The 23,127-nt window shown below is 38.2% G+C and overlaps 1 protein-coding gene across 1 annotated transcript in view; it reads right to left on the bottom strand.

Annotated features, from left to right (window-relative positions):
- Window positions 1-1,402: 1,402 nt before the first annotated feature.
- lnpep (leucyl/cystinyl aminopeptidase) overlaps window positions 1,403-23,127 on the bottom strand; it is a 52,205-nt gene continuing 30,480 nt past the window's right edge. Inside the window, exons 14-22 of the mRNA XM_057831495.1 lie at window positions 22,520-22,680; window positions 22,325-22,413; window positions 22,056-22,239; window positions 14,208-14,364; window positions 13,630-13,814; window positions 13,358-13,519; window positions 8,163-8,303; window positions 8,004-8,085; window positions 1,403-7,933 (exon numbers count right to left, since the gene is read on the bottom strand). Coding sequence (XP_057687478.1) covers window positions 7,802-7,933; window positions 8,004-8,085; window positions 8,163-8,303; window positions 13,358-13,519; window positions 13,630-13,814; window positions 14,208-14,364; window positions 22,056-22,239; window positions 22,325-22,413; window positions 22,520-22,680 — 1,293 coding nt within the window. The 3' untranslated portion in view covers window positions 1,403-7,801. The remainder of the gene's footprint in view (window positions 7,934-8,003; window positions 8,086-8,162; window positions 8,304-13,357; window positions 13,520-13,629; window positions 13,815-14,207; window positions 14,365-22,055; window positions 22,240-22,324; window positions 22,414-22,519; window positions 22,681-23,127) is intronic.

Raw genomic sequence — 23,127 nt, forward strand, 5'->3', positions numbered from 1 at the left:
ACAAAAACGGAGTGTACCTTGGAGTTAGGATGAGGTCAAGTACAAAAGATAATAGTTTGACTGCTATTTACTCTGGAGGTGAAGTTTAAACCATTGTGTCGGTAGATGTAGACAGATACCCAATATAAACATTCTTTACACATGAGCCCTTATCCAAACAATTCCTCTACAAGTGACCTCCAGCGGTGGTGCATACATCCAAGAAATACAGTGAAAAGTTTTTGGATAAGAGCAATAATTAAAATATCACCAATAAATGTCCTCTATACATTATATGTACACAAGAAAAAGGTCAAATTCATGATGAGTAATATAAACTTTGTGGGGCTGATCCAATATTTACAAGGTCAATCCAGAATTGTACAGGAATAAGTGTGTTCTTTGCTGGGAAATCAAACTTAAACTAGACTTGAGTGCAATGGGAACTTAACGTCTGTACAGTATATCCAGTGTGCGGCTTAACTTCATTTAAGACACGTTGGTTCCATTAAACCAGAAAACTGGTGCACTGCGCCATCTACTGAGCATAGTAGGAAGGACGCTTCTCAGTTAACAGTCCACTTCCTCACAATACATTACTTAAAAGTACATCCATTATTCCACCAGGATAAATAATTACAGGTTGCTATACACATTTTACTTAGAGGAAACAATGCTAAATTTATTTGGCTGATATGGAGTCCCTAAAGAGACATCGACAGAAATAAAATAAATTTAAGCAATCTGGCGCGCACCAGAAACAATCTGGTAAACATTAGCATTACTGGTCCTTCTAAAAAAATTAGCATATTGTGACAAAGTTCATTATTTTCTGTAATGTACTGATAAACATTAGACTTTCATATATTTTAGATTCATTACACACAACTGAAATAGTCCAGGCCTTTTATTCTTTTAATATTGATAATTTTAGCAAAAAAGTTAAAACCAAAAATCCCTATCTCATAAAATTTGCATATCATGAAAAGGTACTCTAAAGAAGCTACTAACCTAATCATCTGAATCAAAGAATTAACTCAAAACCCCTGTGAAAGATTCCTGAGGCTTTTAAAAACTCCCAGCCTGGTTCATTACTCAAAACTAGGGTTGTTCCGATCATGTTTTTTTGCTCCCGATCCGATCCCGATCGTTTTAGTTTGAGTATCTGCCGATCCTGATATGCTTTTTTTTTGCTCCCGATTCAATTCCAATCATTCCCGATATTTTTTCCTGATCATATAAATTTTGGCAATGCATTAAGCAAAAAAATGAATAAAACTCGGACGAATATATACATTCAACAAACAGTACATAAGTACTGTATTTGTTCATTATGACGATAAATCCTCAAAATGGCATTTACATTATTAACATTCTTTCTGTGAGAGGGATCCACGGACAGAAAGACTTGTAATTCTTAAAGGATAAATGTGACTTTGTATATTGTGACTAAATATTGTCATCTAGTGTATTTGTTGAGCTTTCAGTAAATGATACTGTAGCCATTTAACTTCTGCCCAAATGCATGATGGGAAGTGCAACCATGACTGTGCGTAGTGGTACCAATTGATATATCTTCTCTGCGTTGGGAAATGACATAGGGTGTTAAGAAAATGATCAACCACTACCTTTCTTCCCCACATTGCTTCCAACAATATTTCTAATTGTTGAGAGAGGAATTGTAAGGCTTTAGCCAATTAAAAAAAGGCTTCAAAGGCTGCCAAAATTCTCTCTACTCATTTTACGTTGCCTTTTAGCTCTATGTATACGCAAATCGGTGCCATTATAGATTGAACGAGACAATGCGTGAGTGGGTAGTGCAGCGCATGCGTTAAATATTATAATGTTATCACCGCTGTTAACGCGATAAATTGATAACCAAATCTAAAGACTCTGGATGAGTGTAAGACATTTTGTCTGTAACGTTAAATACGATTAGAAAACGATTTAATTAAAAAAAATATATATTAAAAAAGGCATGTCCGATATTTTTTTTTCGATTCCAATACAGTGGTACCTCTACATACGAATTTAATTCGTTCCAGGACCTTGTTTGTAAGTCGAAATGGTCGTATGTCGAGCAGGATTTTCCCATAGGAATACATTATAATTCCATTAATTCGTTCCAAAGCCTAAAAACATACATTAAATTCTTAATAAATACTGCTGGCACTGTTACAAATGGCAATTAAACATAGAAAAACAAATAAGTTATAAATAAATAATTCAGAATAATATAAGAAGAAGAAGAAGAATTAATAATTATTCCTGAAAATAATGTAACGAATCGGATTCTAATATGGCGGACACTTTTTACTGTCCCTGAACGCACCGCGAAGGTGACGTCTCCAGTGAGATAGGTCGGTGCGGTAGAGATAATACTTTCGTTTTCCTGAGAGCAGTCAACTGCTTAAGACAATGAGCGTTTTGTGTTGGATAAGTTCTTAAATAAATGATAAAAACGTGACAAAGCTGGCGATTTCCTTGGCAATGTTACCACAATAATAATTGTCACCTTAACTTATAAATAGTGGCGAACGGTGGTCATAAGAGGATCATGGAGCTGTATTGTTGAGCCAGTTCAGGGACGCGCACCCCAAGCTCATATTTTTCTATAACTTGCATCTTCATTTCAAAGGTAAGCATCACTTTTTTCCTTGTTTCTCCAACTGTATCAACTTTTTTTGAAAACTGTGTTGATTTCTCACATAAGAAAATCCACCGTGGGTTCGTTTGCAGTGCTGTCATGTCGTCATATTTCGAGCAACTCGTCGGATGTAGAAACAAATGGCGGCTCAAATTTTACGTCGGATGTCGAAAAGATCGTGTGTCGAAGTGATCGTATGTAGAGGTACCACTGTACTTTGAAAATGACATGATCGGACCCGATCGATCGGCATCCGAACTGGACATCTTTACTCAAAACCGCAATCATGGGCAAGACCGCCGACCGGACTGCTGTCCAGAAGGCCATCATTGACACCCTTAAGCAAGAGGCTAAGACACAGAAAGACATTTCTCAGCGAATAGGCTGTTCCCAGAATGCTGTATCAAGGCACCTCAGTGGGAAGTCTGTGGGAAGGAAAAAGTGTGGCAGGAAATGCTCCACAACCAGAAGAGGTGATCGCACCCTGAGAAAGATTGTGGAGAAGAGTCTGGAGTAGAAACATCCAGAGCCACTGTGAACAGGCGTGTGCTGGAAATGGGCTACAGGCGCCGCATTCCCCAGGTCAAGCCACTTTTGAACCTGAAACAGCGGCAGAAGCGCCTGACCTGGGCTGAGGAGAAGCAGCACTGGACCGTTGGTCAGTGGTGCAAAGTACTTTTTTCAGATGAAAGCAAATTTTGCATGTCATTCGGAAATCAAGGTGCCAGAGTTTGGAGGAAGACTGTGGAGAAGGAAATACCAAAATGCCTGAAGTCCAGTGTCAAGTACCCGCAGTCAGTGATGGTCTGGGGTGCCGTGTCAGTTGCTGGTGCTGGTCTACTGTGTTTTATCAAGGGCAGGGTAAATGCAGCTAGCTATCAGGAGATTTTGAAGACTTCATGCTTCCATCTGCTGAAAAGCTTTGTGGAGATGAAGATTTCATTTTTCAGCACGACCTGGCACCTGCTCACAGTGCCAAAACCACTGGTAAATGGTTTACTGACCATGGCATTACTGTGCTCAATTGGCCTGCCAAATCTGAACCCCATAGAGAATCTGTGGGATATTGTGTAGAGGAAGTTGAGAGACACCAGACCCAACACTGTGAATGAGCTTAAAGCTGCTATCGAAGCATCCTGGGCCTCCATAACACCTCAGCAGTGCCACAGGCTGATTGCCTCCATGCCACGCCGCATTGAAGCAGTCATTTCTGCAAAAGGATTCGCGACCAAGTATTGAGTGCATAGCTGATATAATTAATTGAAGGTTGACTTTTTTGTATTAAAAAACACTTTTTTGTATTGGTCGGATGAAATATGCAAATTTTTTTAGATAGGGATTTTGGTTTTTTCTTGACTTTTTTGCCAAAATCATTAATATTAAAACAATAAAAGGCTTGAACTACTTCAGTTGTGTGTAATGAATCTAAAATATATGAAAGTCTAATGTTTACCAGTACATTACAGAAAATAATGAACTTTATCACAATATGCAAATTTTTTGAGAAGGACTATATACAGTATAGCACTTAAAATAACAGACTCTTGCTATGCAAGTTAGCCAATTGCTATTTTAAATGCTGCACCAGGAACTATCTGGTAAACATGAGCATTATATAGCATTTAAGCTAGCGGACTTTAACTTTGCACGTTAGCAAATTGTTGCAAACATTAGCATTATATAACATTTAAGCTGGCGGACTTTTGCTTTGCAAGCAAGCCAATTGTTGCAACTGGCTAACTTACATAGCAAAAGTCCGCTAGCTTAAATGCTATATAATTAGGGTGACCAAACATCCTCTTTTGCCCGGACATGTCCACTTTTCACATCCTGTCCGGGGCTTCCGGCGAGTTTTATAAATTCATAAAAATGTCCGGGTTTTATTATTTTTCACAGGACCAATTAGTGTGTGTTGAAATTGACTGCTGCTTTGCACAGAATACTACGGTACTGTGATGCCTGTGACATGTTCCCACAGAGCCTGCCCAGTTGCTAAGACTTTTATTATGATCAGTACATAAATAATCAAATGCTCATGTACCCAAAAGAGTAATTAAGTCGAAAAATACCTTTATTCTACTTTGCGTGCACAGACTGGCGTCAACTGTCAATTCTCATTCACAAACAAATCTTGTGTATGTACACTTGCTAAACCTACATTTCCGCAACTCTTGACTTATGTTGGAGGTTTTTACTGGTGTGATCCCATTTGGTGACGCATCGTTGCGCTGCCGATGATTGTAAACTTTTATAGCAATGTTTAACTTTGCCTTGCTTAACAGTGCTAGCTAATAGGGTAGCTGTCCGTGAATTAAGTCACGCTAAGCTTTATGGGAAATGTAGTTTTAAACTGCTGCGTTTGGAAAAATGCTGGTTGAATCGTTTGTCAGTTTATTTCGGTTATTGTTTGCGTGCAATCTAGAACATTGAATGAGAATAAAAATTGAGTGGGAATAAAAATTTGTAAACGACAATTATCCTGATAGTAATTTATGAAAATGCTTAGTTGGCAAATAGCCTACTGTGTGTGTGTATTGACTAGACAACATTTCCATGGGTCTGCATTATATTAGGATTAGGGCTGTCAAACGTTAAAAAAATTTTAATCGAGTTAATCACAGCTTAAATATTAATTAATCGTAATTAATCGCAATTCAAACCATCGCTAAAATATGCCATATTTTTCTGTAAATTATTGTTGGAATGGAAAGATAAGACTGATGTATACATTCAACATACTGTACATAAGTACTGTATTTGTTTATTATAGCAATAAATCCACAAGATGACATTAACATTATAAACATTCTTTCTGTGAAAGGGATCCACGGAAAGAAGTACTTGTAACCAGTGTTGTTAGTAACGGCGTTACAAAATAACGGCGTTACTAACGGCGTTATTTTTTTCAGTAGTGGGTAATCTAATTAATTACTTTTCTCATCTTGGCAACGCCTTTACCGTTACTGAGGACGGAAAGGCATGCGTTACTATGCGTTACTATATTGGTCGAAAAGTCTAAGGGAGACGGACTCACCGAGACGACAGAGCAGAGCAGGAGCGGGGAGGAGGCAAGAAAGTTGTAACGCCGAGCAAACGCGATGCTAGGTAGCTCCAATAATACATGTTGTAGCCGATAGCCGACAAACTACGCCCGCATGTTATTGTAGATATGGTAGACATGGTAGATATCAGATGTACTGTATATAGATATAACTAGATGCAAAATGACAGCCGCCATCTTAAAGCAGTAGGCATTTTAGGACGGCTCTGTTGTAGAGAACCTTCCTCGCGAACCTAAGTAACTTTTTATCTAAAATACTTCTAAATCGGCAAAATCTTGACTTGAATCCATCTTTAAATGATGAAACAGTTTTAAAACTTTCATATGTCGAAAGTAGAGAGAAGGGAACTAATGCAATAATGGGAGCAATTTTAACAACTTTTAACAGTTGATTCAGGGTAAAGGGTAAATTAGGGTAAAGAATTGGGCTCGGGCCAATTGTACCAAAAACCTCCACAAAAAACTTCATATAGTGTGGCCAATGTTTTTTTTTTTTTTTTTTTTTTTTTTTTTTTTTTTTTTTTGAGGGGGAAAAAAAATGTAATTATCACCAATTACTTTGCCAAGTAACTAATTACTCTTACATTCAGGTAATTGAGTTAGTAACGCAATTACTTTTTGGGAGAAGTAATTTGTAACTATAATTAATTACTTTTTTTCAGTAAGATTAACAACACTGCTTGTAACTGAGTTTGTATATTGTGATTAAATAACGTCTGAGTATTTTTTTGCATAGCTATTTTGATTGGGAATGCCAGTTGTCTTTGCACTGAGGGCTTTTCTTTTTGTGAACATTATTTTTTTTTGAGATAGGAATATTGTTTTTGTTGTGCTTTCACTTAATGATACTGTAATGATACTTAACTGTTCCTAACTGCCCAAATGCATGATGGGAAGTTGGGCAACCATGACTGCCAGTAGTGGCTGCAAATGGTATATCTTATCTGCATCGTGTTCAATGCAGGGTGTTAAGAAAAAGTTTATCTCCTGTCATTCTTCCCCACGTCGCTCGCCACATTAGTTATAATTGTTGTGGAAGAGATGCCAAAGCTTATACCAATAAATATCGCGGCTCCAATGAATGCCTGTGTCCACTCCACTTGTGTCTCTGCCTCTTAGCATTCAATATACATAAGACGGCGCCATTGTAGTCTGTTCGTGGCAGTGCGTGAGTGGGTTGTTCCGTACATGCGTTAAATGCATTAACTATTTTAACGTGATTAACTTAATTACCACCCGTTAACGCGATAATTTTGACAGCCCTAATTATTATTTATGATTTATTTATTCCTTTTTATGTGTGTATTTATTGTTCAATTATTATTTTTTAGGAATAATAAAGTGTTGAGTAACCTCTAAGAATTTGAATTTGTGTCTTTGGTTATATATTATATGGCTTTTTAAAAAAAAAATTTTTTTTTAATCAAACTGAATTTTTCTATCCAGACGGAGGAGCAGGCATCTGCGAGTAAAATTCAAGTATCTCAAGGCTAGGCCAAGTGCCCTCTTTTTTGAAAATCTAAATGTTTTCACCCTAATATAATGCTAATATTTACAACAATTGACTAACTTGCAATGCAAAAATCCGCTAGCTTAAATGCTATATAATGCTAATGTTTACCTGAGTTTCTGGTGCACACCAGATTACTCAAATTCATTTTATTTCTGAGTATGTCCCTTTAGGGGCTCCGTAGGCTGATGTCTGACAGCAGTAAAGACTCTGTCCAGGGCTTATGGAAAAACAAAATTGTACTTCTGACACAGGCTACTTTTTTTTAGTAGCAGTCACTCAAAAGCTCTCACAGTCTGTAAAGTAAAGTTAATCAGATGATTGTCTGGTGTGTTTGGTCGACAGCTTCAAGTGTGAGTCGTGTTTACTGTAGGTCTGACATGTTGCTGTCAGATACAATCAGAACCGCCCTGAGCTAGCTAAAATTTCACAGGAGCCATACATATATGAGTGGTTATCCAGTCCTGCTCCACTTAGACTTGGATAAACAGAGCTAAGCGGCGAAAGTGCAAACTTTGCAGTCGTCGTGACAATTTACCCCATTCAACCAGTTAAAACTGGTATCGGGGGCAGATTGGAGACTGGAAGGAGTGCCTGGCCTGCCTTAAGGCCATTCACGAAGAGAGGGAAGATTCCTCTCCATCCAACGTTGGTTCAGTCGGATGGTTTCCAGCGCTGCTTGCACGCTTCGCATCTGAGAACCGCGCTCCTTCAGACTCAAGAAGAACCACTGCACCTGCACAACACACACAAGACAGAAAACAATAAAACCCACTGAACCTTCTTCCCTTGATGGACATTTATACCTGATTAAGATGGGACTGCGTGGAAAACTGTGAGGTGAGCGACTTGAGGATTTTTTGGATTGTAAAGGAACCGATGGAGAATCTGCAAGCAAAAATCCAGATTGGATTATGCCTCGTCTTCAAGAATCAACTCATTTGTTCTTAAAATTCTCCACACACATTTCTACGAGCTGGTTCCAGTTCTGTTGAACGAAGTCCCAAGCAAGAAGGTTTCCAACATAACTTTGGCAGATCGTATGGATGAGCATTTCAAGGTTCTGTACCTTGATGAGATTACCATTCAAACCTTCCTTGAGAAGCCTGGAAATAAAAGTAAAATTAATTTCAGACAGAATTAAAAACAGTTGAAATGCTTTTATGGAAAATTCACCAAAATTATCTGGTAAAAGCAGAAAATTGACCGTTTTACTTCATTTATCCATCGGTCATACATTTCTCCCAGAAAACGATTGCTATTACAAATGCTTTGGTAGTAATATCTTCATTTATTTTGCTTGCAATGAAAAAACACAAAAGAGAATGAAAAAAAAAAATCATTATCAATTTACACAAAACTCCCAAAATGGGCCGGACAAAAGTAGTGGCACCCTCAGCCTAATACTTGGTAGCACAACCTTCAGACAAAATAACTGAAAACAACCGCTTCCGGTATCCATCAACTAGTTTTTTATAATGCTCTGCTGGAATTTTAGACCATTCTTCTTTGGCCAACTGCTCCATGTCTCTGAAATTAGAAGGGTGCCTTTTCCTAAGTGCCATTTTCAGATCTCTCCACAAGTGTTCTATGGGATTCAGGTCTGGATTCATTGCAGGCCACTTTAGAAGTCTCCAGTGCTTTCTCTCAAACCATTTTCTAGTGCTTTTTGAAGTGTGTTTTGGGTCATTGTCCTGCTGGAAGACCCATGACCTCTGAGGGAGACCAAGCTTTCTCACACTGGCCCTACATTATGCTGCACGATTTGTTTGTAGTCTTCAGACTTCATAATGCCATGCACACGGTCAAGCAGTCCAGTGCCAGAGGCAGCAAAGCAACCCCAAAACGTCAGGGAACCTCCGCCATGTTTGACTGTGGGGACCGTGTTGTTTTCCTTGAAGGTCTCGTTTTTTCCCCGTAAACTCTATGTTAATGCCTTTTCTTAAAAAGCTCTACTTTTGTCTTATCTGACCAGAGAACATTCCTCCAAAACGTTTCAGGTCTTTGGAGTTTGACTTGTAGCCTTAAGATTGCCCATGCTTCCTCACAAATTTTGCTTCTCAAGCCCTCAAACAGTTCTTTGGTGTTCTTTCTTTTCTCCATGCTCAATGTGGTACACACAAGGACAGAGGCTGAGTCAACTTTAATCCATTTTAACTGGCTGCAAGTGCGATTTAGTTATTGCCACCACGTGTTATGTGCCACAGGTAAGTAACAGGTGTTGTTAGTTACAAGATTTTTCACAGGGTGCCAATACTTTTGTCCGGCCCATTTTTTGAGTTTTGTGTAAAATGTTAATGATTATAAAAAAAATTCCTTCTCTTTTGTGTTTTTTCATTGCAAGCAAAATAAATAAGATATTACTGCCAAAGCATTTGTAATTGCAATAATTTTCTGGGAGAAATTGAGCATTACCTGACAGAATTGCAGGGGTGCCAATACTTTTGGCCACCACTGTAAATCTGAAAAATAACTATCCAAAAACATGTATTATACGTCATTGCCCACTGCCCCATTTAACTGTATTAGAAAGTGGACCGGGAGCCAGAGAAGCTGTTGGAGGACTGGAGTGATGTGGTGGATTGACGGGGTATGGGTTATGATGCGGGCAGCTGAATTCTGGACCAGTTGGAGTTTATGGAGAGTTTTACAAGGGAGGCCGAAGAGGAGGGAGTTGCAGTAGTCCAGGCGGGAAGTGACAAGGCTGTGAACCAGGATTGCAGCAGAATGTGGGGTGAGGGAAGGGCAGAGGAGATTAATGGTGCGTAGGTGAAAGTGGGCAATCCGGGTAATGTTATTAATGTGCGATTGAAAGGAAAGTGTGTTGTCGAGGATTACTCCTAGGCTCTTGACTTGGGGGGAGGGTGAAACAGTGGAGTTGTAAATGGTAATGGATATGTTATGGTTTTTCGAGATGGTGAATTTAGAGCCAAGGAGGAGCACCTCAGTTTTATTACTGTTAAGTTTTAGGAAATTGTGGGTAAGCCAGATTTTTATTTCAGTGATAGTCAGTCAGAGATGAGGGCGGGAGAGAGGAGGAGGGTTCAGAAACGAGGTAGAGTTGGGTGTCGTCGGCATAGCAGTGAAAGTGGATGTTGAATTTACGAAAAATATTGCAATGGGGAAGTAGGTATATGATGAAGAGTAGGGGCCCCAGGACAGAGCCCTGAGGCACACCGGAGGTAACAGGGGAGGGTGTGGATTTAAATGACTTTAGTTGGATATATTGGCTGTGCTCAGAAAGATAGGAAGAAAACCAGTTCAATGGGGTGTGGGTGATGCCAATAGTGGAAGGCTGGTGGAGGAGTGTGGTGTGACTAATTGTATCAAAGGCTGCAGATAGGTCTAGGAGGATGAGGATGGAGAGCAGGCCAGAATCAGCTGCCATGAGGAGGTCGTTGGTTATTTTAACGAGTGCTGTTTCAGGGGTGTGTAGTGGGCGGAAACCAGATTGAAATTGTTCATAAAAGGTTATTCTGGGATAGGTGAGAGTGAAGTTGGGAGGCGACTGTTCTTTCGAGGATTTTGGAGATGAAAAGATGGTTGGATATGGGGCGGAAGTTATTGAAGTCGGAGTGGTCGGCACCAGGTTTCTTGAGGTGCGCACCAGAAACAATCTGGTAAACATTAGCATCATATAGCATTTAAGCTAGTGGACTTTTGCTAGCAAATTAGGCTATATTTTATATTTTGATCAGACGAGATGGACGTTTGAACAGTAATTCTTTTGTGTTAGGTGTTTTATTATTAAAATGTGTGCCGTTTTGAACGTAAGTGACCATTTGTGTGCTACAGCTTTACAAATTGTGAAAAGTGAAGCAAGGAAAAAAATTCAAACGCCACAATTGCCTTGTTTGCTGTCTGTCAAGCTTAACAACTTCACATTTAAAGAGGACAGAACACGTCAAGTTTATAAAGTAAAAAATAAGATACTGTGTGATACAATAAGGTACTGTTTAGCCAGCTTTAAAAAAAAAAAAAAAAAAAAAAAACTACTGGAGACAATGGTGGATGAGACTCCGACGTCTTAAAGTCAAAATCGCGTAAGTCGAGTCCGTCGTTTATTCTTTACCCTACTCTTTGTTTTTAACATGACGCACAACTCTCATGTTTATTGGGCAACAATCAAATTGTAACATGTATTTGTTACATGTTTTGATGCATTTTTATGCTTTATAAAAGATTTATAACTGAATTTTGGGGGCTTGGAACGGATTAAAGCATTTACTGTATTGGCCCGAATATAAAACTGTGTTTTTTGCATTGAAATAAGACTGAAAAAGTGGGGGTCGTCTTATATTCGCAGTGTAGACATTATACCCATTCACATTGCTAGATGGCGCCAGATATCATTGAAGCGATGTTCTGTCATGATAGATCTCAGCTACTTTGAAGTTTATCCAGTTTGCATTATTTTATTGCAATGTTTTTCCTTATTCAGATTTGTTTCAAAACTAGTTACATCTAGACTTCACTTTGATGGTTAATGCAATTATTGCAATTTTGTTGTTTTATCACAATAGATTGGTTTATTTACATTTCAAAAACCAGAAGCCATTCCTTTACAAATGTGATTGCACTTTAGTTTACATATTCAAATGTTCAGATATTAAGATTTGAATGAGGCAAAATAACATGCTTTATCCCTGAAATATATTGTTATAATCATGTTTCAGATGTACTGTAATTATTTTCTGTATAAAAATTAATTTGGTGTTCAAAAAGTTTATTTTGTATATTAATGACATTTGCAATGTGTCTAAGTTATTGAAATTAGTTCTTTTTGCAGATGACACAGATATTTTTTGTTTGTTGAAATGGGTAAATTGAAAATTTGGTTTGATTATAATAAATTATCATTAAACTTAGGAAAAACAAAATTCATTTTGTTTGGTAATAATAAAAGTAATTCACAGGCATTTATTTCTATTGAAGGTGTGGACATTGAGAGAGTTTCTGAAATCAAATTTCTTGGAGTCGTCATTGACGAAACAAATCAATTGGAAATCACATATTAAATATTTGCAAAATAAAATACCAAGGAGTATTTCAGTAATAAATAAAGCAAAACTGTTTTTAGATTTTGATTCTCTCTATATTTTGTACTGTTCTTTAGTTCTTCCTTATTTAACTTACTGTGTGGAAGTCTGGGGAAATACTTAAAAAACTTCACTCCAATCTCTAACTATTCTTCAAAAAAGAGCAATACGTGTTATTCATAAGAAAGGATATGTGGACCATACTCATTCACCTTTTTTTGATTCATAGATTTTAAAATTCGCTGATTTGGTTGATTACCGAACAGTACAAATTATGTTCAAGGCAAAAAATAATAAATTGCCTGGTAATATTCAACAATTGTTTAATTTAGGAGACGCGGATTATAATCTAATAAGGACATTTAATTTCAAAAGGATTAAGAACAGAACAACAATGAGAGGTTTCAGCATATCAGTTTATGGAGTAAGGCTACGGAATGCTCTGATTGTAGAGTTAAAAGAATGTCAAAATATTTATCAATTCAAGAGAATGTTTAAACAGTCGATATTTCAGTATTATATGTGTGAACCTGTGCAATGATGGTTTTGAAGTTTATATCATCTTTTTGTGTTTATTGACTTATGGATTTATTGTGTTATATTGATATGCAAGTACAGTTTTGAATTATATGGAGGTACGTCTTATGCATAAAATTCATTGTATTTTGAATGTGTAGGGGTGGGGACCTTATATGCTATGCTTCTTCTCACTCCTTTTCAGATGTTTTTGTTATTTCAAATAATATTTTTTGTGTGGATTATTTTGTTTTAACACCTGAACTAAATAAATCAAAAATCAATCAAATCAAAAAGTTTTTTTTCCAAACTTGAGTCTTGAAAAAGAGAGGGTCGTCTTATAATGAGGGCCGTCTTATATTCGGGCCAATACTGTACATGGAAAACGCGTCTCTACTTGCGGAATTTTCAGTTTACGGTGCTACTTCCAGAACCAATTCATTTCGTAAGTAGAGGTACAACTGTATTAGGTCAGCCAACAGCACACACCATGAATAGAGGAAAAAAAAATCCATGTGATCGTTAACGTGATCAGTGGGTCTTAATAATAGACTGTCAGTTTTAAAATCGGGACGATACTGTATCGGAGCATCCTTAGTACTTACCACGCAATTTTTTGTGTGTCTTGTGTGGATGCTAATCCTTGTAGCATCTTTTGCTTCTCTGAGTCATAAGTGGCATATTGATACATGGTGAACAAACTTTCCCAGTCTTCATCCGACTGAGCTGCCACACTGAATACAACACGCTGCAGATCGGCTGGAATACTAAAAAAATAAATAAAAGCATGTTTTTCTGTCAACAGGACTTAGATACAAATATATCTAATTTGATTCTCATTATCACCATTCTAACAAAGACGATGGGTTTTACTCACTGGAAGGTTCCGTTGGATTCAATATACTTCTTAAACATGGCTTTTGCTTGCTGGGTGCATTTTTCTTGCTCCAGCTCACAAGCCATCTCTAACAGCACCGATCGCATTTTCTGTTTGGACACACTTTCTTCTTCTGTCCATGTCTGCTTATCCATCAGCACACCAAAGAGATTCAGAATATATGACTGTGGATATTTCAAGAACAAAGAATAGATGTTCACACAAGTTCTCCATGTATTTCCATCAGATTTGTTGCCATGCGAGTAACCAACAAATTAAAACAAGTGAAAACCAACCAAGTCCAAAATGCTATAAAAAGGAATTAGTACTCAGTTATATTGAATAAGAGAAGGTCTCAGTTGTAGATTTAAGGATGCAAAGCTGTGCTGTTCATTTCAGGTCGGCATAGATAATTAACTGTTTATTTTTTCAGAAGGGTCCCAGAAACAGTACCGTTTTAATGATTTATTTCAATGTCCTCCAATAGTTACATACTGTTTTTCCCATCTCATTAATAATATAACCACTCTATATGAAGTATGCTGAAATATTCAAACAAAATTTATGTTTGTGCTCACCCTTATACGGATGACAGGGCCCCTCTCGTATCGTTTTTGCAGCATCTGGTAGATTTCCTTTAGCTGCAGCATGGCCTCTATCACAGGATTCATCTCAGTCTCTTTAGGCATGTAATTTAGGAGACTAATGACTTGGTGGAAGGACACGCGTCCCAATCTGAGATGACGTAAATGACAGTTAAGAAACATGCACAGTGGCATAGACAACTGCTGTATTTTCCGGACTATAAATCGCCTTTTTTTCCCCTCCATCCTGTGGCTGGGTCTCCATTTTACAGTGGTATAAAAAACTATCTGAACCTTTTGGAATTTCACACAATTCTGCAGAAAATCACCATCAAATGTGATCTGATCTTTGTCAAAACCACACCGATGAAAATGCAGTGTCTGCTTTAACTAAAACCACCCAAACATATATAGGTTTTCGTATCTTAATGAGGATAGCATGCAAACAATGACCAAAAGGGGGGAAAATAAGTGAGCCCTCTGCCTAAGGAGACAAAGTGCCTGTGACACGAAAAAGCATGTTTATTTCATAATACACGCGGTATTTTATGCCCCTGAATGATATGGACCGCTTGGATGTGTGTGGAAGCGATCGCTATATTTATTTAGTTTTTTTAATCCCGCGCCATGAAAATGAGTGACTTCCGGCTTCGGTCTTGCATTGAGGAGGAGGGCGCTGTGACGTGTACGGTAGAAGACGTTCTCTTCACTATACAGTGTACTGTTGTGTATGAGGACGAAGGATTCAGCTGATTTTGCGGATTAATACTTTTATTTTTTGCATCACGCCAGCCAAACGGCTGCAGAAAAATCATTCTGTATGCGGGAGAGGCGTATGCGCCTTTTTGGAGTTTCAAAAGGTTCCCATTCACCGTGGATATTTACTGTGGGACCATTGGACTTACAAGGAAGTGAGTAAACATCTTGTTTTGTATTATGTCAAGTACGAATACAGTGATTACAAAGTAAACACTATAAAATTCCTTTAAATAAAGGACTACTTACGTTTGATCATTGATAGGCATGCAAAAAGCTATCCTCATGCTCATTAGCAGTTAGCTGTTAGCACGTTAGCTGCACAACAATTCCAGCCACCCTCCTCCAGGGAACGAACTGTAAATTGCTCTCCGCCGGGCGGTTTGCCGATCCGCAAAGAAACTCAACAACCGGGTCGTCATGTCAAATAATCCAGGCTAGTTATGTGTGATTTTCCACTTCGAAGACTTTGAAACATCCCTCGGTTCGGGTTAGCATGTCGGCTAGCTGTCACTCCTTCTGGTCTGTTTACATTCTCCGAAGCCGGGGAAGGGAAATTACATATGTCCGATTTAGGTGTCATAAAATATCGTTCGGGAGGTGTGACAGTAAAGGTGAAGTCGACTGTTTTGACCATTATGGAGTAATTTTGCCATGTCGTCTTGAATAAATGGATTTTTATTATTTTATATTCCATTTAGCACAAGATTGTTATTTGTCATGACCATGCCATTTATTTAGCAATTGGGGAAAGTACTTGGGTAAAAAGAATATCTTGTAAAAATATTGAAGTAAAGAGACAGAAACAATGACATTTTGCCGCTCTCTTCGTCGCGTTTTCCTCATTGAGAATAGTTCCCCCTCGACGGGCTGACTGGTCCTTCTCAAGCCATTTATATAGGTATTGGGGAAAAATATTTGGATAAAAAGAATATCCTGTAAAAATATTGGGAGTAGAGAGACTGAAACAATGACATTTTGCAGCTCTCTTCGTCGCGTTTTCCTCGTTCTGAACAATTCCCCCTCAATGGGCTGAATAGTAAAACCGATGAGCCTAGTCTACCGCTGACGTCATCCACCTGTTGGGGACGCTAAAGCCCTATAATTGTAGGCGTGGCTAACCGGCAGATTAAAAGACTAATTTCTCGTCATCTGCGCTTTGCTAAATTGTTGTATATAGTCGAATCGTCTCAAAATATGATTCTAATTCACATAATAATGCCATTTAAGACTTTTTTTCTGGTGTCATATGCTCTTTAAAGATCAACTGAAACCAATTTTTACCAAAAAATTTAAGTCAGCTGTGTGCCCAATCACCGATGAGTGGTTTAAAGCTGCCCTGCCCACTATAAAACACACACCTGGTAAGAAATGTCTTAATGAGAAGCATTGTCTGATGTGCATCATGGCTCGGTCAAAAGAGCTGTCTGAAGACCTGCGATCAAGGATTGTTGATTTGTATAAAGCTGGGAAAGGATACAAAACCATCTCTAAAAGTCTGGATGTTCATCAATCGACAGTCAGAGAAGTTGTCCACAAATGGAGAAAGTTTGGCACCGTTGCTTCTCTCCCAAGGAGTGGCCGTCCACCAAAGATGGTGCCAAGAGTTCAGCGAAGAATACTCAGAGAGGTAAAAAAGAACCCTAGAGTGTCTGCTAAAGACTTACAGAAATCACTGGCACAGTCCAATGTCTCTGTACACACATCAACTACTGTATATGTAAAACTATGGCCAAGAATGATGTTCATGAAAGGACTCAATGGAGGTGGCCACTGCTATCTAAAAAAAAAACACTGGTGCTCGTTTAATGATCACAAAAAGGCACTTGGACACTCCACAGAAGTTTTTGGCAAAATATTTTGTGGACTTATGAAACCAAAGTTAAATTGTTTGGGAGGAACACACAACGTCATGTGTGGAGGAAAAATGGACCAGCCCACCAACATTAACACCTCATCCCCACCGTGAAGCATGGTGGAGGGAGCATCATGATTTGGGGCTGTTTGCTTCCTCAGGGCCTGGACAACTTGCAATCGTTAATGGAAGAGTAAATTCAAAAGTTCATCAGGAGGTTTTGCAGGAAAACCTGAAGCCATCTGTCAGACAGTTGAAGCTAAAAAAAGGATGGATGCTCCAACAACACAATGATCCAAAACATAGAAGTAAATCAACTTCAGAATGGTTTCACAAGAACAAAATTAACGTTCTGGAGTGGCCAAGTCATAGTCCGGACTTGAACCCCATTGAGATGCTGTGGCATGACCTAAAGACAGTGTTTCATGCCAGACATCCCAGGAATCTGACTGAATTACAGCAGTTTTTTAGAGAAGAATGGGCCAAGGTTAGTCCTGAGTGATGTGCCAGACTGATCTGCAGCTACAGGAACCGTCTGGTTTAAGTTATTACAGCCAAAGGGGGCGGGGGGGGGCACAAAATTTTAAATGTGATGGTTCACTTACTTATTTTCCTTCTCTGGCATTGTTTGAATACCATCTTCATTAAAACATGAAAACCTATAACTGTTTGGGTGGGTTTAGTTTAAGCAGACACTGTATTTTCATCTGTGTGATTTTGACAAAGATAGATCACATTTGATGGTGGTTTTATGCAGAAATGTGAGAAATTACAAAAGGTTCAGATACTTTTTCATACCACTGTATACTAAAGAAAGACTTACCAAAAGTTAAAATCCAGAATTTTATTTCGTCTGAACCAGTTTTTTTTTTGTTTTTGTCAAGGATGTCTACAACAAAAATATTTCCTCAACGAACAATTTTTATGACGATGACGAGACGATAACGAGCAAAAAACGTGTTTTGAGAGACTAAAACGTTACAAGATGAATGCCAGTTTTCGTCTGACGAGACAAGAACGAGACGAAAATATTTCCGTCACATGTTTACAATGTGTGACATTTTACGTGCAGTTAGCCTGCATCGTAACAATGTCTGGTTGTGTCACTCATGTGACGTGCTGCATCCTACCTCCGAACTCACCAGTGACCGCTCCAATCTCCCCACTGCTTTTTTTGAGACACACGGTAAGATTTGTTTTCTTACCTTGGCAAGAGAGAATATGCCATACGGCTATAGCCTTTAAAGGTCTGTGCTGAGTGATTGTAACACTAAATGTAACTTGTAGCATTAGCATTAGGCTAATGTTAACAGCGAGAGGCCTCTTAATCTCTCTAACAACTTTTTCTTTTTTTTTACGTAGTTCGTGGCGTCCATGTGGGTACAATTAATAGAAAATAATGTACTGTTTTCCTGCTGAGTGTATATTATCACCAAATTGGCATTGTCCTTGTAGACCAGGGGACCCCAAACTTTTTTCCTCTGAGGGCCACATAACTTTTCCCTTCTCTGATGAGGGGCCGGGGTCAGTTTGTAACAGAAAAAGTGTGACGATTGCAGGAGTGCCTAAATGTAAAAATTTATTGTTTTTCAGAAAGCCACAATCAGATAACCCTTTCTGGATTCTTCACGGAACAAAAGTAAATAAAATAAAAAATAATAATATAATATAATAATAATAAATAATAATAACACTATTAATTAAATAGATAATAACCAAATAACCCTCTATGAGTTCTTCACAGAAAAAGGCCAGGAAATAACACTATTTAGAAAAAAAAAAAAATATCAAAATGCTCTCTGGTATTGTTCAGGGGGCCGGACCAAATGTGGAGGCGGGTCGTATCCGGCCCATGGACCGTAGTTTGGGGACCCCTGTTGTGGACGCTACAATATGTTCTCATCTGTCAAAGTTCTTTCAAAATAGATTAGATGGAAACCATTATTCATTTATTTTTGGAGTAAATAGTTTTTTTTTAAATTTTATAAACAACAACATTTTTAGTAAACATCGACGAATACTAGACGATATTAGTGTTGAGTTTTCATCAACAAAAACTAGACGAGGACAATCACATTTTGAGATGACTAAGATATGAATAAGACTAAAAAGTATTATTTTCCAAAAGACCAAGACGAAAATTAGAAGGGCTGCCAAAAACAACATTGGTCTGAAATTAGGGCTGCAGCTATCGATTATTTTAGTAGTCGAGTAATCGATGAACTAGTCAGTTCGAATAATCGAGTAATCGGATAAGGAACATGAAAAATTAAAATACCTGAGCCTCAAACAGTATATATATATATATATATATATACATATATATATATACACATATACATATATATACATATATATACATATATATGTATACATATACATATATATGTATACATATACATATATATGTATACATATACATATATATAAATATATATACATATATATACACACACACACACACACATATATATATACACATACATATACAGGACTGTCTCAGATAATTAGAATATTGTGATAAAGTTCTTTACTTTCTGTAATGCAATTAAAAAAACAAAAATGTCATACATTCTGGATTCATTACACATCAACTGAACTATTTCAAGCCTTTTATTATTTGAATATTGCTGATTTTGGCTTACAGCTTAAGAAACCTCAAAAATCCTATATCAAAAAATTAGAATACTTCCTCAGACCAAGTAAAAAAATAATTTTATAACAGCAAAACTAAATCAAACATTTGAAAATGTCCATTGATGCACTCAGTACTTGGTTGGGAATCCTTTTGCACGGATTACTGCATCAATCCGGCGTGGCATGGAGGCAATCAGCCTGTGGCATTGCTGAGGTGTTATTGATGCCCAGGATGCTTCGATAGCGGCCTTCAGCTCATTTGCATTTGTAGGTCTGGTGTCTTTCATCTTCTTCTTAACTATACCCCACAAATTCTCGATGGGGTTCAGGTCAGTGGAATTAGCAGGCCAATCAAGGACAGTGATGCCATGGTCAGTGCACCAGTTACTGGTGGTTTTGGCACTGTGGGCAGGTGCCAGATCATGCTGGAAAATGAAATCCTCATCTCCATAGAGCTTTTCAGCAGATGGAAGCATGTAGTGCTCTAAAATCTCTTGGTACACAGTTGCATTTACTCTGGACTTGATGAAACACAGTGGACCAACACCAGCAGCTGACATGGCTCCCCAAACCATTGCTGACTGTGGGAACTTCACACTGGATTTCAAGCAACTTGGATTTTGCTCCTCTCCAGCCTTTCTCCAGACTCTGGCGCCTTGACTTCCAAATGAAATGCAAAACTTGCTTTCGTCTGAAAAGAGGACTTTGGACCACTCTGCAACTGTCCAGTGCTTCTTCTCCATAGCCCAAGTCAGACGCTTCTTCCGTTGTCTTGAGTTCAGAAGTGGCTTGACCATGGGAATACGGCTATTGTAGCCCATTTCCCGGACACGTCTGTGAACTGTGGCTTTTGATACCTGGACTCCAGCTTCAGCCCACTGTCTTTGAAGCTCCCCCAAATTCTGGAAGCGGCTCTTCTTCACAATTTTGTTAAGGCTGCGGTCATCTCTCTTGGTTGTGCAGCGTTTCCGGCCACATTTTTCCCTTCCAACAGACTTTTTGTGGATATGCTTTGAAACTGCACTCTGTGAACAGCCTGCTCTTTGAGAAATTTCTTTTTGTGTCTTACCCTCCTGATGGAGGGTATCAATGATGGTCCTCTGGACAGCAGTCAGATCAGCAGTCTTCCCCATACTTGTGATTTAGTTTACTGAACCAAGCTGAGTGTTTTTAAGGCTCAGGAAACCCTCGCAGGTGTTTCGAGTTAATTAGATGATTCAGGTGATTAGTTGAATAGCCTACTTGTATACTTTTTCATGATATTCTAATATTTTGAGATAGGATTTTTGAGTTTTCTTAAGCTGTAAGCCAAATTCAGCAATATTAAAATAATAAAAGGCTTGAAATAGTTCAGTTGATGTGTAATGAATCCAGAATGTATGACATTTTTGTTTTTTTAATTGCATTACAGAAAGTAAAGAACTTTATCACAATATTCTAATTATCTGAGACAGTCCTGTATATAGAAATATATACTTTTTTTTTTTTTTTTAAGTGAGGATCTATGTACGACAAAGGAACAGTTGGCTAACTTACATAGCAAAAGTCCGCTAGCTTAAATGCTATAAAATGCTACCGTTTAAAAAAAAAAAATTTTTTTTATAATGTTCTTAACAAATGGTTCAGAAACTTATTCCAACAAAAAACGGCTAAATATACCTATAAACCAAATTACGAATGCATTAAAAAACCTTAGCTTAAACAAAAACTTGGTTTACATTGGTCTTAACAGGGAGCAGTTGGATTCAGCCATTTGAAATGAGACAGACCAGAGGGCAGTGTATCCACCCTAATCAATAAAACTAAATGCAAGCGCTTTCAAAATAAACCATTACAACGCCACTTTAATTAAAGGAATACTCGAAGCATCAAAATTTAATTCGAATATTTTTTCTCTAATCGAATACTCGGGTTAATCGATTAATCGTTGCAGCACTATCTGAAATGTTAAAATATTTAACACTGGCCTACCATTGTGTAAAAAGACCAGCCACTAGAGAGCAGTCTTGGCTTGTAATTAAGAAGCCAAGAATTAGCTCTTACAGCATAGCCTATATTTATGTGCATATTTAATAAACCAGCATCAAAATGATTAGAAATGTTTATTGATTTTTGAGTTGAGTGATTTAATTTATGTTCATTGATGTTGCATGCCTGAAAACCAGTAGGCCTCAGCGTTGCTTACACAAAGTACAGCTTAGCTTTACAGCAGTCCTAAGGTGTCTTTGGAGCCGAACGAAGGAAGATATGCGGCCTGTGCAGTGACTGGACTACACATGGAACGCTTTGGAGGTGAGGTGGACGGTAATTTGTGTAATGCAACAGTAATCAAAGCTGGCAGTAAAGACAGACCAGTTGAAGCCACTACGGATGATTGATTAATATCCAGAACGGTGGAATGAAAGTTTAAGAAAGCTGACATTGTTGAGCTTAACCGCTGCTATGATGTTGCTTGCCAAGCTAAAGGCATCTTACATTAGCACTAAGTACTGTTGCGCGAGACTGTGGGGACATTTCTTGATTAAGACTCTGGAGCGATGTATACTCTGGAAAATACAGTAAGTATAATAAAGGTGTTTTATTTGCAAACCCACTTGGAGAGAGCGAAGATGTTGTGTATCAGCGAGGCACGGTCTTCCTGTGTAAGAACTTGGAAGTTGTCAGACATTGCGCTCGTCAGAGCATCCCAGCCTTTGTCCCCGTAGTCAACAATGTAGAAGCCTGTGTTCTTGTAATTCAACTTAAGCCATTTTACAGTTTCTGGAACCTTAAATGTCTCTGAGAAGAGATAATTTGTCTCAATGAATTAGCATTTCACTTCAAATTCACAGACTTTGGTAACTGATTATATTGTGTCATTCACCTGTTTTGGTCTTCAGGATGAACAACTGTCTGCACTCAGGGGTCAAACTACAGCTGTCATTCACATACATCACCGGATTATTCCACAAGCTAGGAGAGCAGGCACAGTACAATTCACCTTTTGGTCTAGTGACTATCCATGATGTCATAGCATAGCTAAAGGGAGAAAGAAGTAGAGGAGAAGGACATAGCTCACCTGGAGGTATGCTTGGTGTTTTCTGATGTAAGTAGGAAAATCTCCTGCTTTAAGGTCACTTCGTCCCCCTTACGGGATACCGTAACCAGCGGAAAGCCTTTCTGGGATGTCCATGACCTCATCATCTCTGACACATTTAGATGCTGATTTGAGACCTTTACCTAAGGACCCATTGAAAAACTATTAATGCCATTTCAGGATTTTTACTTGTCTGTATACTGTATTTTTCGGACTTTAAGTCGCAGTTTTTTTTCATAGTTCTGCTGGGGGTGCAACTTATACCCTGGAGCGACTTATGTGTGAAATTATTAAGACATTATTATATCATTTCACATGTTATTTTGGTGTTTTGGAGTGACACTGATGGTTTGGTGAACTTGTTAGCATGTTCTTTATGCTATAGTTATCTGAATAACTCTTAATAGCTATGTTATGTTAACAAGTCGCATTTCGTTGTTCATGCATCATGTAACATTATCATTAGAGGAGGGAATCTTTGGGCACCTAACGATTCGATTACGATTACGATTCAGAGGCTAAGATTCGATTATTGATGACCACCCCCCCCCCCCCCCCATTAGCTGCTGTTAATGTTTTGTACATTTGTT

Source organism: Corythoichthys intestinalis, chromosome 3, assembly GCF_030265065.1.
Source record: "Corythoichthys intestinalis isolate RoL2023-P3 chromosome 3, ASM3026506v1, whole genome shotgun sequence".
Classification (NCBI taxonomy): Eukaryota; Metazoa; Chordata; class Actinopteri; order Syngnathiformes; family Syngnathidae; genus Corythoichthys; species Corythoichthys intestinalis.